General features: G+C 47.6%; 2 protein-coding genes across 8 annotated transcripts in view; both read left to right on the top strand.

Moving 5' to 3' along the window:
* LOC113204278 (autism susceptibility gene 2 protein homolog) overlaps positions 1-9,194 on the top strand; it is a 126,289-nt gene extending 117,095 nt beyond the window's left edge. For 5 of the 7 annotated variants that reach the window (XM_052271110.1, XM_052271109.1, XM_052271107.1 and 2 more), the window contains 13 exons: positions 661-703; positions 989-1,206; positions 1,291-2,604; positions 2,708-3,222; positions 3,310-3,522; positions 3,600-3,892; positions 3,995-4,200; positions 4,291-4,449; positions 4,742-4,771; positions 5,068-5,401; positions 5,486-5,621; positions 5,738-5,989; positions 6,087-9,194. In XM_052271110.1, the coding sequence (XP_052127070.1) occupies positions 661-703; positions 989-1,206; positions 1,291-2,604; positions 2,708-3,222; positions 3,310-3,522; positions 3,600-3,892; positions 3,995-4,200; positions 4,291-4,449; positions 4,742-4,771; positions 5,068-5,401; positions 5,486-5,621; positions 5,738-5,989; positions 6,087-6,855 (4,482 nt within the window). In that variant the 3' untranslated portion in view covers positions 6,856-9,194. The remainder of the gene's footprint in view (positions 1-660; positions 704-988; positions 1,207-1,290; positions 2,605-2,707; positions 3,223-3,309; positions 3,523-3,599; positions 3,893-3,994; positions 4,201-4,290; positions 4,450-4,741; positions 4,772-5,067; positions 5,402-5,485; positions 5,622-5,737; positions 5,990-6,086) is intronic. The other 2 variants (XM_052271106.1, XM_052271108.1) reach the window with 2 other exon arrangements.
* A 131-nt stretch (positions 9,195-9,325) lies between these two features.
* Positions 9,326-14,880, top strand: LOC113204281 (histone H2A deubiquitinase MYSM1-like). The gene is made up of 13 exons (XM_026419398.2): positions 9,326-9,728; positions 10,177-10,438; positions 10,525-10,761; positions 10,850-10,968; positions 11,114-11,294; positions 11,426-11,875; positions 11,978-12,134; positions 12,231-12,376; positions 12,456-12,614; positions 12,750-12,936; positions 13,016-13,235; positions 13,319-13,517; positions 13,627-14,880. Exons 1-13 carry the CDS (start codon positions 9,652-9,654, stop codon positions 13,756-13,758), a joined length of 2,526 nt encoding a protein of 841 aa, XP_026275183.1. The 5' UTR covers positions 9,326-9,651; the 3' UTR covers positions 13,759-14,880.
* The last annotated feature ends 249 nt before the right edge of the window (positions 14,881-15,129 follow it).

Genomic DNA, 15,129 nt, shown 5'->3' with positions numbered 1-15,129 from the left:
CTTCCTCGCCCCCAGTCTCCCTCGCTGCCAGCCTGGTCCTGGTATGTGTTATTCATGGCTGGTCGTCAAGCCTTGCATTGATCGCACGCTTGGGCATCCCGCCGCGCCGCTCCGCTCCCCGCCATCACATTTTGCCCCACCGCAGTCGGCCATTGCCCGGCTGCCAGCCAACGGCGTGGCGCGGCGAGGCGCGGCGGGGCGCGGCGGGGCGCGGCGGGGCGGGGCGGGCCGACACAGCGCGCCCTTTACACACTGCGTGCCGGTGAGGGCATCATTAGGCGGGGACGCGACTGACGGGTGTCGGGTGTCCCAGAAACAGGTGCTGCAGCCGTCGGCAGCACCCTCGCTCGCTCGCACACCTCGCACACGCCCGTGCCCTGCTCTGGAAACTGCCGAGCTAGACATATTGGTGACCCGACGTGCATCCTTCACCTTGCGAAGGCACCGCGGCGCCGACAGCCCGCTGACGGCTAGCCCCCGGCAGGGTAGGCCACCGCCCGCACTCTACGCACGGGTGCGGGCGGGTTGCCTACGCGGCAGGCGCTAGACCTCAGCCGCGCCGCCGCGTAGCCCATGTGTGTTTTAGCGTGTGTCCTAATCTCACCCAGTGTTTTTCGATGGCCTTGTTTTGTGACCGTTTTTCTTTTCTCTTTGTTTCAGGGATCTGACCCGTCTGGCATCTACGCTTCACCCGGTAGGAAACGTAAGTACTCTGGGGCCCTTAAGTGGTCCGCCCGCCCCTGCGGCCCCGCCGGCTGGCCGGCCGCCCGGCCGCGTTTATCGCGCCCCTCTCGTAAACCGGCCGCCGCCGCGCCCCGCCTTATCTTTACGGCGACTTTAATTGTTGTAGAGCTTTACTCCGTAAAACTTAAGTGAGCTTTGTAATCCCCCGTATTCCCGCGCCACTTACGAGAGCCACTCCCCTTCTGGCTCCCCGACCCGGCCGCCCCCAAGCACGCGCGTGACGTTGCCCCTCTGTGCTTTGCAGCTGATGGACCGCCCACGAGCCTGGCAGCCACCGCCACCAGCAACGGCACGGTGTCGCCCGCGCCCGCCGCCTCCGCCACCACCACGACGGCGGCCACCCCTTCCGCCAGCGCGGCGGCGCCCCAGTCGCCGGCGCCGCACCCTCCCCACGGCCTGCCGCCGCCGCCGTCGCCCTCGTCCAGCGCGGTCACACCCGCCCAGCAAACGCCTTCATTCCCTGTAAGTATCGCGAGGTCGTCTACAAGGTCCGTGTGGTGTCGCTACAAGCAGCATCGTCTCACCCGCTCTCCTCTTCCTCCGCAGGTGTCCAACGGCGCGATCCCTCCGCGGCTGGCGCCCGGCAAGCACGCGGTGGGCTCGGTGGGCACGCCGCCGCCAGGGCCGACGGGCCCGCCGGTCCTGGGTGCGGCGCCCGCGCTGTCGCTGCCGCTGGCTGCGGCCGCGGCCGGCTCTCCAGCGCCCTCCTCGGCGGGCGCCCACGGCCAGCACCAGAGCGCGCCGTCGCCGCACCTACCCTCGCCGTCAGCCGCGGCGCCGCCCATGCTGTCGGCGCAGCACCAGCTGCCGCCGCACTACATGCCCCACCACGGCTACCACCCCTACTCACAGCACCTGTACCATCACGCGCCCGGCCACCATACAATCACGGCGTCCTCGCCGCATCCCGGCCACCACCAGCCACCCCACTCCACTGCCGGCCACCAGCCGGGCCACCCCCAGTCCCACCCCGGCCACCAGCCGCCCCACCAGCACGTCCCCGGCGGCCACCAACCGCAGCACCCCGGCATTCACCAACCTCAGCACCCCGGAGGACACCAACCACCCCATTCTGCCGGCCACCAGACCGGAATGCCGACTGCCAGTTCACCCCATCCCGGAAGCCATCCACACCCGAGCTCGGCTCACCCTGGTCATCCGGGCCATCCAGGCCACCCCTCCGCCAGCTACCCGGGCCACCCACACGGGCCTCTGTCGCAGCCACAGCAGCCCGGTGCCATGGGACACCTCGGCCAACAGAGGCATCCCTCGCCACATCTTCCCCCGCCCCACCACATGTCTTCGCCCGGACAGGCCGTCCAGCCACCCCACCAACCTCATCAGCCCCATCAGCCCCACCAACCTCACCAGCCCCACCAGCCCCATCAACCCCATCAGCCGCACCAGCCACCCACCAGCAAGCAAGGTCAGCCTGGACCACCGCTACACTTCTCGCCCCACTCGACGCAGTCCTCGCGGCTGCCCGGGCAGACGACGATCTCATCGACGGCGTCCTCCTTACAACCTGGACAGCAGCCACCTATCGTGTCGTCGAGATCGTCGCCTCGGCCGCCGCTGCAGTCGCCCTACGGCATGCTGCCCATGCCGTCGACGGTATCGTCGATGTCCACTTCATCGGCGGCGGCCTCGACGCTGGCCGGCAAGCCGCCCGTCTCCTCTTCACAAGTTAAGGGACCAACGCCAACCCCGCCCGGACACCCTGCCGGCCCTTACGGCATTCACCCCGGCTACCCTCACTACTCTCCGCTGTACGCCCCCTACTCCATGCACGGCGGTCTGCCGCATTACCTGCAACCCGTCGTGTCAAGCTCTCCACTCGCCTCGCCCAGAACTGATTCGGTAATTTTATATATATTTTCTATATATTATTAACTCTTCTTGATAGTAAGTGTGAGTTTCCCTTGTCCGCGTTTGCAATAACATTCGTTGTTTATTTTCGCAGCTGACTGTCCGGTCGCCGCACTCGTCGAACCCGAAGGGTGCGTCGTCGTCAGTGATAGCCTCCAACGGGCAGCCGCAGCACCCTGGGGTGCACCCGGGGCCGCACTCCACCACCCCGGGGGCGCCGGGCCTCCCGCCGGGCCACCCCCAGAGCCACCCGTCGGGCCACCTCAGCAACTCGAGCAGCGCGCGGTCCTCCCCCATCGGGATGCCGCCCCTCATGGGCCACGGGGGCGCGCTCCCGGGCGCGCTCCCACACCACCCCGGCCCGCACCACCCCGGTGCCCACCCGGGACCCACGACGGTGGGGTCGGCGTCCATGCCGCCCATCAGCTCGGCCCCCGCAGTTACCATTGCCTCCTCGTCTGTGATCACCACCTCCGTGTCCAGCAGCCACATGCACACGGTGACCACGCCCCTCGTGGGCTCCGGGCCGCCGGGGGGCCCGGCCGGCGGCCCGCCGCGCAGCCACTCCCCGCGCGGCCACAGCCCCACCCGGGAGCGGGACAGCTACAGGTAAGTTGTGCTCCTGCCTGACGCGCTGATCGCTCTGCCTTCGGACCCGCCCGCGCCTGACCGCGGCCCTTTCTCGCCTTGTTTCAGCAGCAGCGGGGTGAGCAGCATGGGCCGGACCAGCGTGACGCCGGTGAGCGGGTCGGGGCCGCTGCTGCTCTCGGGGCCCGCCGGCCCCAACCCCTCACCCTTCAGTGCGGCGGCGGCATCCGCCACGGCGCCCTCGCCCTCCGCCTCGTCCGCCTCCACCCCCGTGTCTTCTAGTCTTTCATATCCCAAAGCGCCCGGAGCGGCGTGGCCTAGGTAAGGTGTTCGTGACTGCGACCTCGCCCCCCCCCCCTCTCCACGATTGTGTCATAATGTGTTTTTCTCGCTCTCAGTTCAAATTCAAGCAGCCAGCTTTCGCCGGCCAGCAGTAGCCCAGCAATCAGGCCCAGCATGGTTACCCCGTCGCCGTCGGCGTCCATCTCCTCGCCGCACCCCGGTGCGCACCCCTCGGGCCACCCGCCGGGCCACCCACCCGGCCACCCTGGCGCGCACCCTCACGGCATGCACTCGGGGCCGTACTCGGCGGGCGCGCTATTCGCCCCGCCGATGCCCCCAGTCTCGTCGGCCTCGTCAGCGCCCCCCAGCTCCAACCACAACCCTTTCTCAGCCGAGGCACTCATGTCGAGTAAGTTCACTCTAGTTATTCGCTGTCAAGTGTGGGACTCGCGACTGTGCGTTCTCTTGTAGAAGCATTATGAACCATTTGTAACCTAATTTTCTTGCTCAGGTTCAAGTCAAGCAGATTTACTGAGGAGAGAGCTGGACAACAGATTCTTAGCTTCTCAGGATAGATTAAATGTTGCATCTTCTCCATATCTACGACCTTCTGAGATGCACCATCAGCACCCACAACATATGCAACACCAACATGCAAGTCAAGGGCTTGGTGGTCTGGGAGCGCCACCTCCAGCTTCCTCTGTTTTCCCACAACTTGTAAGTGTACATTTCTCAAATATGCAAATCCATTCTTTTGACTATTTTCCAGAAGTTGTTAATTTTTTTATTTATTTTTTTGCCCTTCAGTTGAAAGATGTGCCAAAGTTAGGAGGTCTCGACTCCTCCTTTTACCGTCAAAATCCTCTGAGTCTCGGATCTTATTCGTACTCTGGGCTTCCTCTACCAGCCTTGGGAAGTTCAACTCCTTTTGCCCCACCAAGTCATTTGCCTTCTTTCACCCCCAAGGTATGGAAACAGTTCTGGCGTGACAATTTACAACCCCGTAGAATTTGTTGTTTTTTTCCTCTTACCTATTATTGTGCTCCTGTAGCATTCTTCTGGGTTTTCTTGTGGACAGGCATGCATGTATCCTAGCTGGTTCAATGAAATGCAAAGGAAGATAACTATCCTCAAATGCAATCCCTTGCTCCTTGGCTATCCTTGGTAGCTTTGAGCCAGTTGCATGCTACCATGCCTGCATGTCTCATAACTTCCTGCACTAACGCTTCTTTTTTATTTTCATGTTCGGCTGCTACAGGTTGCAGATCCCTCAAAACCAAAACATTCGGTATGTTTGTTTTTATTTTTTTTATGCTGCTCTGTCATTGTTTTATTTCCAGTGAATGTGCTGGGGGATAATGGAGACAGCTGTGCATCCCATTGCTTCCTTATCTACTTTGTTTAACATGCTGCTTGTGCAGAGCTGTAGACCTACCCTGAAAAGCGACTCTTATATACTACGTCATAGTTTATCCATTTGCTACCCTGCTCGTCTCTGTCTATTTTAAGATCTCGCACAACCAGAGGGACGATGCATATGTACATAACGCACCCTCACCCCTACTTTTTCTCTTACGTTTCCAGAAACCTGGCAAGTGGAACGTGATGCACGTGCGAATAGCGTGGATAATATACGGCCACCAACAGAAATCGACGGACGCGTCCAAGCTGCCGGCGGCCGCGGCGCAGAGCCAGGTCGGGCCGTCTGCGAGCAAGGCCGGCGACCTGCTGCGGGCGCCGCCCCTAGGGATGCCCAGCCACCTGTACCCCGCGGGCGCCCCGAGGCCCCACGAGATGCCTGGCGCGCCCTCGTTCTCGGCTCTCCCCGCGCACCGCGCGCCCTTCGATCCGGCCGCCGCCGCCGCCGCAGCCTCCCACTCGAGCTACCTCGCGAGTGCCGCGGCTGCGTCCCACCTAGGCAAGTGATCTGTTGTCCACTGTCGTGGTAATGTGTGTATTACGCTGATATCATCTTTACTAAAGCTCTATTTCCCTTCAGCAGGAAATGCCGTTTCGCCCTTTGGTCGATACCCTCCACCATTCCCAACTCCAACACCTTTTGCACCCCTAGGGTACCCAGGTGGTCCCAGGGAAATGACACCTCTCGGTCCACTCGGAATGCATGATCCCTGGAGCAGGTACGCTTTAATGTGTTTGTTTTTTCCTCTCGTTTCAACGTAAAGATAATGTATCGTGTCGTGTGGTTTTTGTATTTATCTTTAAACCCATTTTTTCTCTTTTATTCCTATAACAGGCTCCAGAGACAACCCGGTTACCCTGTGACTGCTGTCAATAGTGCCTGGACTTACAAGTCTGAAGCTAGTATAATTGAAGAGAGAGAACGGAGCAGAGAGCGGGAAAGAGAAAGAGAAAGGGACAGAGAACGAGAAAGGGAACGGGATAGAGAAAGAGAGCGAGAACGGCAGAGGAGAGAAAGAGAACGGGAAGAGCAACGAAAAGCTGAGGAAAAACGGAAGTTGGATGCCGAGCGCGCTGAACGTGAAAAGTGAGTTATCAAAGTTATTCAAAGTACTTGCTCACAAGTTACTTTGCTGGAGAAAACAGAATTGCTTACTTAACCAATCATTTTGTTGTTGCCTTAGGGAAAGAGAAAGGAGAGAAAAGGAGCGGCGGGAGCAGGAGAGGAGAGAGCAGGAGCGGGAAAGAATGATGCAACAACAACAGCAGCAGCACCAGCAACACCAGCAGCAGCAGCATCAGCAGCACCAGCAGCACCTGCAGGCCCAGCACAGACTGGCCGCGGAGGCGAGTAAGGCCCGCGACAGGTCGCCGATCAGGAACGGCGGCACGCCGACGGACAGCGCCAAGGACAAGGAGGACGAGCTGGCCATGCTCTCCAGGACCAGCAGCGTTGGTCCGCCCTTCCCGCACCCGTACCTCTCGAGGCTCCCCATGTCGCGGGGGCTGCCCCCGCACCCCTCGTACCCCCACGCCCCTCCCGGCTCCATGTGGCCCGGGCCCGACCCCTACCGGGACGCGGCTGCCGCGGCGGCGTACCGTTTCGACCCCATGAGGCTGCAGTTTAACCCGCTCATGTCGGCGCTGCAGCAGGAGGAGGAGCGGGCCAAGATGTACGGCCAGTACCCGGGACCGGTGGGGCCGCCTAACCCCATGGCCCACCTCAGGGCAAAGGACCCCAGCCCGCCGGCGGGCATGCTCAACAACCACCAGTTCCACCACCGGCCCTCCCCGTCCGGGCTGCCGCCCCCGGGGGCACCGCACCCGGGAGCACCCCACCCGGGGGCACCGCACCCCCACCCTCACAAAATGACACCCACCCCTCCGGCACCCGGGCAGCCGCTAGTGGTAGACCTGCACAAGAAGGACGAGCCTGCCACGCAGTCGCGGTGAGGTGAGGTGGGGGCACGGGAAGGGGCAGGGGAGGGGGGGTTCCTACCCGGGAGTTTAGGGAGATGAGTCTGTGATGATGCCGTCGCGCTTGGTGCTAAAGTGACTGTAGGGAAAGCCGGCGCTCTAATTTTAAGAAAATCTCTGCATTGCAGAGTTGACAAGTAACATTTAAAAACAGTAGAATGGATTTTTTTTATTTTTATTTTTTTTGGTTTGTCTATGTGTGAATGATAAATTCACCTTTTTGCTTTGAATTTTTGACTCTTTCATTATTGTGTTTTAATGAATTGCCCCAAAATACTTTATCTTGTTATGTTTTGATTAAGGCTGTATATGTGTTGTTAATTGTATTGTTAGCAAAAATGAAACGCTTGCTCTTTAGATAACCTAGTCACAACTGGATAGAAGCCCGTATTTCATTGGTTCAACATGACTGACTCATAGAAAAGCTGACTTCATTGTGGGTTAGAATGTGAAAGTAAACGATGTAAAGCTGAATCTTTGACTTGATATTGCAAGTCATTATTAAATCTGTCTAATAGTAAGCTTATTAACAAATGAATTAGTCACAATTCCTTTTGTTTCTTTTTCTCTTTTTTAGTTAATATTTTCTTTTTGCTGTGAATTTTTTTTCTTTTGAAAATGGCAATCATTTTCCTGTTGTTCTCTGGTGTTTTTCATCCCCGTTGAACTTCTACCTACTTCTTTAAGTAAGCTTTTTACACCGGAGATACAATTTGCTCATTGTTGATGTTATTCTTCTCAATGAAATATTTTTTCTTTGTTGTTGTTCATGAAATTCTGATTCAAAGCCCCCTATATCCCTCATGAAATTATTATTTTGGGGCAGGACTGTGTAAAGATGGTGCAATGGACTTGCCAGTGATTTAATTTAGATATGACTTGAAGGGCTGCAACTCTTCATTTAGTGACCAAATCACAGCTTTTGTTGTTGTTTTTACTGTTCATTAAGTGATCTCAGCTACTATAAAATTCTATATAGACATACATAATTAAGCTTCTAAGTTTATCATTAAATTTGAAACAAATGTATTAAACAAGTGCTTATGCTGTAAATACCCAAATCATACCTATTGTATAAATCTGTGTAAATTAGCAGACATTAAAAATCTATATATAGTATTATAAAAATGTTAATTAGATGGCGAATGTTTGTATTGAAGTTCTGGCAATATAAGTACTTGTTGTGCCGTCTCTGCTACAGTGATGGTAATTTAGCCAAACAGATTGTCTGCTAGATGCTTGAAATTGTATATAGGTGCTCTGTACCCTATGTATAAACTTATGCATTGGAAAATCTAAACCTTCTCTATACGTACTTTATACATTAAACGTGGAGATAGTTTTGCAACTATGTCAGTGGCTTTGGTAGGCACCCAAGCGGCGCCTTACTTTACCATAGCTGCTAAATTCAACTGTGATTAAAATTGAAGTCTGCTAACATTTTGCTTGAATATGTAATCTATAAATACTTCATTGCCATGTGTACATTTTGTACCATCTTTGTGTACAGAATACTCAATTTGATTTGTTATCTATAGAAAAGTTTTTCTTTATCAGGTCTGTTTGACTATGAACTTTGTTGTTAATTTATCCCTTTGGTTGTTGATTTGACTTTTGTACAGATGTAATTTAATTCTAGTAGTTAAAATATTGATCCTCCACCTAGAAAAGGTATCTCAGTGGCATTCCCTACATATACTAGGTTGAAGGTTGAACTTCTCTTTTATCTGAAATGACGTGTTCTTACTCTCCGTGACTCCTCTGATGGCTTTTATTTGGTTACAAACAACATAGACAAGGGGTTATCTAGCAACCAGGTGTACAATATTCCTCTTTTGTTCTGATAGAATACTATAATTTGTTTTCCATGATGTACACACCCAATGATTTTCCCTTTGTAATTATAAGAAAAGCAGATAAAGCTAGAAAAAATGTTAAACTTTTGTGATTTCATATGGTAGTATATGATCTAAACAATATGACTACAGGAAAGTGTAGATATTCCAAATCATTTACCAGAAACAAATTTTTCTGGTATATGCTTGTATCTGTGCATATTCTAAGTGTACTGTGCCGGCAACATCAAAATCAGTCATATAACTTTTGTATTTGTAAAAAAAGAATTTCTGTAGATATCTTCAATCTAATGTATTTACATATTTTTTGTAGATAAAGCTGGTGAGCCTGTGTAATTATTTTTATTTTGTATTTATTTTTTATTTTGAGTGAAATAACTTAAATGTGATCCTTTACAAAAGGGTCTTACAATGTATATTGTTTCTATTAAGCAGAAACTAAATATGTTTAAAAAATTATTTGGTCTCCTCATTTCTCCAAATTGAAACACATGATACAACACACCCAACAGTGTCCACCAGTCAATGTGTCTATAAATGAAAACGCTAACTGGGAAATCCATGATCACAAGAAACCAGAAACAAGGTAGTCTGTATATCTCTTGTCTCTTTGGAAATTTCAAAGCAGCAATTAGAGGACTTTAAAGCAAGAGGTAATTCAAAACAATTTGGTATGGCGTGGTATTCAAATACAGTGGATGACGCACAGTGGACTATACAAAATCAAATATAAAATGAATGAATCGTATGAGTAGGTTTTGAGGTTTTGAAGAATGGCGGGCTGCGGGCTACTGGTGCGCGCTCTGTAGGCGGCTTTCTGTCTGCGAAATATGGCAACACCGTCGTTCCCCTCCTCCCATTGCGATCGCAATATCAATATGAATGGCTGGAATGTGAAAGTGTTTTAACAACAATCATGGCGGATGACGACGAAGTTGATATATTGGGCGATTTTAATTTGGAGAATTTGCTCACCAAAGACGAAAATCGCCTGTAAGTTTATTTGATAAAACATTTTTGATTTGGTTGGCTTTACAACGTTTGCCTTGTCATGTCTGTTTGGTTGTAAAAAGTTTCTGAGTGCTTGAAGTAGGTTATGTGTCAAATTTATCATTATGACTTAAATGCCAGCAGTTTTATCACTGTCGTACTGATTGTGACAAGCTTTGTGCAGCTCTTCAAGTGAAAATTATGCCCTAGATTGCATTACTGAATAGTAGTTTCTACATCTTTTCAACTGATTGTTTTACGACATAGTTGTACAATTTGGCAGGTTATTCATAACTACTATGACACAACTTGAATAATCGTTGTTGGATTTACCATCTTCACCAGCATCTTACAGTTTTTGTAGTCCAATTTCTATTTGTATAGAATTTGCTGACCTTAAGCACACTACTGGAACCATGTTTAAATTCGTCCTTGTTTTTCCCTCTTCTAGAGCATCTTGTTACGATGGAGGTGTTGGATCTGATTTACTTCAGTGTGATTACCCATCTTCTTGGTATCTGGATGTTGGCTCACCTCCCTGGTACGAAAGAAGTCAACTGGACCCGTTTTCACCTTTACCATTCTCACTTCCACCAAGTTCCTCACCAAATAATCTTCAGTGGAGCGACCCATCTGTGGGCTCTCCTACCAGCTCTGGTGGAAACAGTACCAACTGGACTGATAAGGAACGCAGTTTATTAGAAGAAGGATTGGTGGGAATCATATAGAAATTATAAAATTAGTGTTCTTGTTATTTCTGTTACTTTGTAAGTTCTATATTATGGTTTTAACCTACTAGGAGTTATTTGGGAGAAGCTGGTCCAGGCTGTCTCAGTTTATTGGGACCAAAACAGCATACCAAATCAAGAGTTACTTGAAACTTGCCAGACCTAGCAGCGAAAGTGAGACACTCTCAGTGTCCATATCCTCCAGCACTGATGGAAATTTACATAATCCAACAGTGTCAGCTGGTAATAGCAATATATCATATACAGAACTCATAGATGACTTACAAATACCTGCCTCAATGGAAGAGGTAAGTGTTTCTATTCTATTGAAATATCAAATACTTGACAAGTATTTCAAATGTTTGAAATTGCCTCTAATTTTCTCCCATTTTGTAGGTGATTGCTGTAGTGAGTACAGCTCAAACTACAATCTCAACAAATCAAGGAAATATGCATAAAACATCTGAAGGTACCAACAATAGGATGAAAAAGAGGAGAATAAAACCCACACAGAAGTAAGGATCTCTTTGTTGCTATTTGTATTCTTCATTATTGGCATGTCTAAACAACAGTTGTGACATTTTGCTCATGGTGGGGTTTATACCTGGTACACTTCCCTGAAAATACCTTATGATCTCCTCTATTCCGTTATAATTACAGCACTAAAGCTAAAAGGGGACGACCTCCACGAGTACCAGTTCTAAGTCCTCCTGTGAAACGAGGGCGTGGGCGTCCAAGAAAATTACAAGGAGGGTCTACAACCGATCATTCTGCTGAACAGGGAAAGAATATTAATGTCATCTCGGAACTTACAGAAACGCCTAGACTAGGAGAAGAAGTTGTAAGTCTTTTTTTTAGTTACCAATTTTAAATTTTTAGTTGTATGTAATAGATTACAGCAGTTTTTGTTCTTTATAGATTTTACTATTCCCTTTTCATTTTTAAGTTTAATCCCTGTTGTGTCTTTTACAGGTAAGAATCAGAAGCCTCAGTTCAGATGACTCTGATGTTGACATTGATATTGAAGATGAAGAAGATAAGGCCTTCCCTGAGATCAAAAAAGAAAGTGAAGAGTTCGTTTCTAAATTAGACATTACAAGCAGTAAAGGGGTGTCTGTTGAGGAAAAAATGAATTCTTCCCTTTCATCAACACAGGACCTGTGCCTAGAACATCTAAGTGAAGAAAAAACTGAAAATATTGAGGAACCTCTGGTAAAAATGGAAAAGCTAGAATCCACTTCCACTGGGAAGGAAACAAAGACTTTAATCTCACACCAGGACATCCTGGATCAAATTTATCAATTACCTCCTCCTAAAAGTGAACTCATTTTGAGACCAGATGAAATTTTAGATGAAGAACAGTCAATCCATGCGGAATTTTTTGAGGGTCGTCCAGCCAAAACACCAAGAAGATATCTCAAGGTATTTGTAAATGATGTTATTTTTTTCACTCTTAAATCTTAGTTCCTGTCGTTATTTAAACCTACTTGCATGTTTACTGTATTTTTTGATGTTTTTTCGTAGATACGCAATCATATCATAGATTGTTGGCTTCAGAGTAAACCAATATATGTTACAAAAACATCTGTCCGTGCTGGTTTACGAAACTGTGGTGATGTTAACTGTATTGGAAGAATTCACTCTTACTTGGAACAAATTGGTGCTATAAACTTTGGTTGTGGTATGTGTTTGAATATTCTGTCAGTCAGAATTTCTTGTTTCTGCTACAAAACTTTTAGCTTTATTTTTCCTATATTGCTTTTTCTTTCTTTTGCAGAACAAACCAAATACAATCATGCTCCCACAAGTCAAACTGCATCAAGCAGTAAAGTTGTGGCTTTATCATCAGTAAAGGAAAAAGTAAACAGAGAGCTGCTGTGTATAGAAGGCATGCGGCCCCGCAAGAAAAAGCAAGAGATAGATGTATGACTCATATACTACTAATAGTACAAAGTATCTCAGCTAGAATTGCATTATTAAATATTTTAATAAAATATTTCAGGAGGATCTAATGGGTTCAACTGATGGAGGTTACACAATTCTTCATAAGGATGATGGACAAACTTTTCTGACTTACAATTCTATGGTCAAACCCAAAGTTCACAAACCTGACTCATCAATAAAACTTCTTTACTGTTCAAAATTTTCTAGTGAAAAACCGGTAAAAACATAGTGGATTTAAAAAATACATATATATTTGCCATCAATTGCTCTTAATGTACTGTCATGTGTGTGTGTTTTCTTGTTTTTTAATTTATTTATTTTTTCTTTTACTTTTTTCCCTAAAAATATTCAGGCACCCTTTACTGTGCACCTTCATGTCGGAGCTCTTCTTGTCATCGATGTTCATGCTCATTGCTCGCATAATGTGGAAGTGATGGGATTGCTGGGAGGCGAATTACGCGAAGATTCCCTGCACATAGTTCAAGCTGTTTCATGTCAAGCTAGCCGTAGCAGCAGTACACATTGTGATATGTGTCCAGGTAATTACTGCTTTATTTAGAATTTAAAAGTGGTCCACTGATACTCTCTGTTCAAACTGTGTATAACTATTCATTTCAGTTTCACAAAGTGAAGCCAGTGATAAATTATCCAAGGAAGGATTAAGTGTCGTGGGATGGTATCATTCTCATCCAACATTTGTTCCGAATCCTTCACTTCAGGATTTGTCTACACAAGCAGAAATGCAACGATGGTTTTCTGACACAAAGGCTGCACCTTTTGTGGGTCTCATTCTGTCCCCTTATTGCTCAAATACTACTTCTTTTGCTAGTATTTTTAGGTAAGTACTTTTGAGATCTTTAATGATGTATTTTTTAAGTCAGTGTTTGACCCGTCTTCAACCAGTGCAACTTGTTTTACCAGGGTTTTAGTAGTGGATCCAGAAGGAGAATCAGGAGGAACGCCATACCGTTTCCCTGTCAATATTGTAGCTGAAGATGTTGATGTGGCTGAACTACTCGGACATGTTGATGGAGCAATTACTTCGATGAGAAAACCGAGCCTTGATGGTCCACTGTACTCCCATAGCCCCGATGTTCCTGCTCTGAGCTGTTTCCATAAGGTGCGTAAAACATAATGAAATAACAGTTCTACTGAATCAAACTTACTGACTGTTTTCTCTATCTCCTGGACAACATTTTTTAAAAATTAATTTAATTTCAATATTACAGTGTAGGGAGAGTATTCGGAAGCATCTAGAATCATGTCAACCACCTCTCTCACCTGATTTGCGGCGTCGAATTCTTGAAGGAATTCTAGAAATTTGCAAAATACGGTGCAATGTGGATCCTCTAAAAAAGTAGTTTTACTTTATCAAAACTTATGTCAATATGCCAGCTATTTTAAATCCTACCAATTCTAATTGTTATTTGAAGATTTGAAAGCTTGTGGAAAATACTGTGCTGTTGAGTTACACATTAAGGTGACCTTACACTTTGTCTATCCACTGTGTCTGGTTTGTCCTTTTGCCGTTTTTATTTATTGCTTTTGTCATCTAAGTGTCTCAGAGTGTGTCAAAATACATAGTCCTTTATTTGAACAACTTCTTGACACTTCAGGGCCAAATAACATGGTAAACACACCGGCCAAACACTGCGAATACTCTTAGTGTAAGTGTGTTTCCTTTTTTTTATTAGAGGGCAAGTGTGATGAGGAGACTTTTAAAGTATATAATATGGGTAGGTATTTTGTACTCAGGCATATCCTCTCCGTACTTTGACTCCTAAAATTCATTAACAGTTTTTTGTCACTGTTTGGATATGTTAAAGACGTCTTCCGAATTTTTCTCTTATCCAATGGATGTTGGGCTTTTATTGAGCCTCAAATTGTAAGCAATGAAATGTTGAGACTATTAGTGAAAAGGTCTATGATCTGTTTTGCAGGTATACTTGTTTTATAATTTGTAGCTTTTTTCACTTAATGTTTTGTTTGGAGGGTGTAAAGTGTTCATTGCAGAGACTCTTACTTTTCATGGCATTCAGTATCATGAACTCAAATTACTGAGTGTATATTTTTATCTGGTTGCATAATTTCTATGCTTACAGCACTAAAACAGTATTTACTTCTTCTTTGTATGCAGTATTATTGTATATTTTTGTAAATGGATTTGTATGGAATGTAGCTGTTTGTTAGAAATTCTAACAGCTTTCTTTACTCTTAAAATAGTTTCTAAATGTGTGATTGAGAATGTCTCAAACACAATACGGTAACAATTTCTGTGATATGGGACTTCTAACAAGTGTTAGGATAACGAATTTTATTTAGTATTAATAAATACGGCAAAGTTTATGTATGTATGTATTTTAAAAACGAGGGCTTAAGCTATATATGTTTTGTGTAATTGTAGTCGTTGTAATTGAAGATTCCTGTATGTACGTTAATTGATGAAGGTGTATAAAAGTGTTTTTAATAACCGCACAATATAATTATTTTTATTTTATTTCTGCCATCCCTTTCATAAGAGTTGAAAAATGTTCTCAAGGAGAAGGGAAGGGGGCACGTTTTCCCCTTCTGAGAGAAACAGTCTTGGCAGTCTTGGGGACTGTCGAAAAATGTCCCTCAAGACTTGAATAACTTTTTCTCAAGTTTCTTCTCGAAACCACCAGAAACAACTTTTCAATATCTGCCGCCAGGATCTCCCGCTCCCGGACCGTCCTGTACTGCACCCCCCTCCC

The sequence above is a fragment of the Frankliniella occidentalis genome, unplaced genomic scaffold, assembly GCF_000697945.3.
Source record: "Frankliniella occidentalis isolate FOCC.00 unplaced genomic scaffold, Focc_3.1 Scaffold150, whole genome shotgun sequence".
Taxonomy (NCBI): domain Eukaryota; kingdom Metazoa; phylum Arthropoda; class Insecta; order Thysanoptera; family Thripidae; genus Frankliniella; species Frankliniella occidentalis.
Note: the sequence above shows the minus strand (reverse complement) of the source record. Positions and strands in the feature narration are given on the sequence as shown.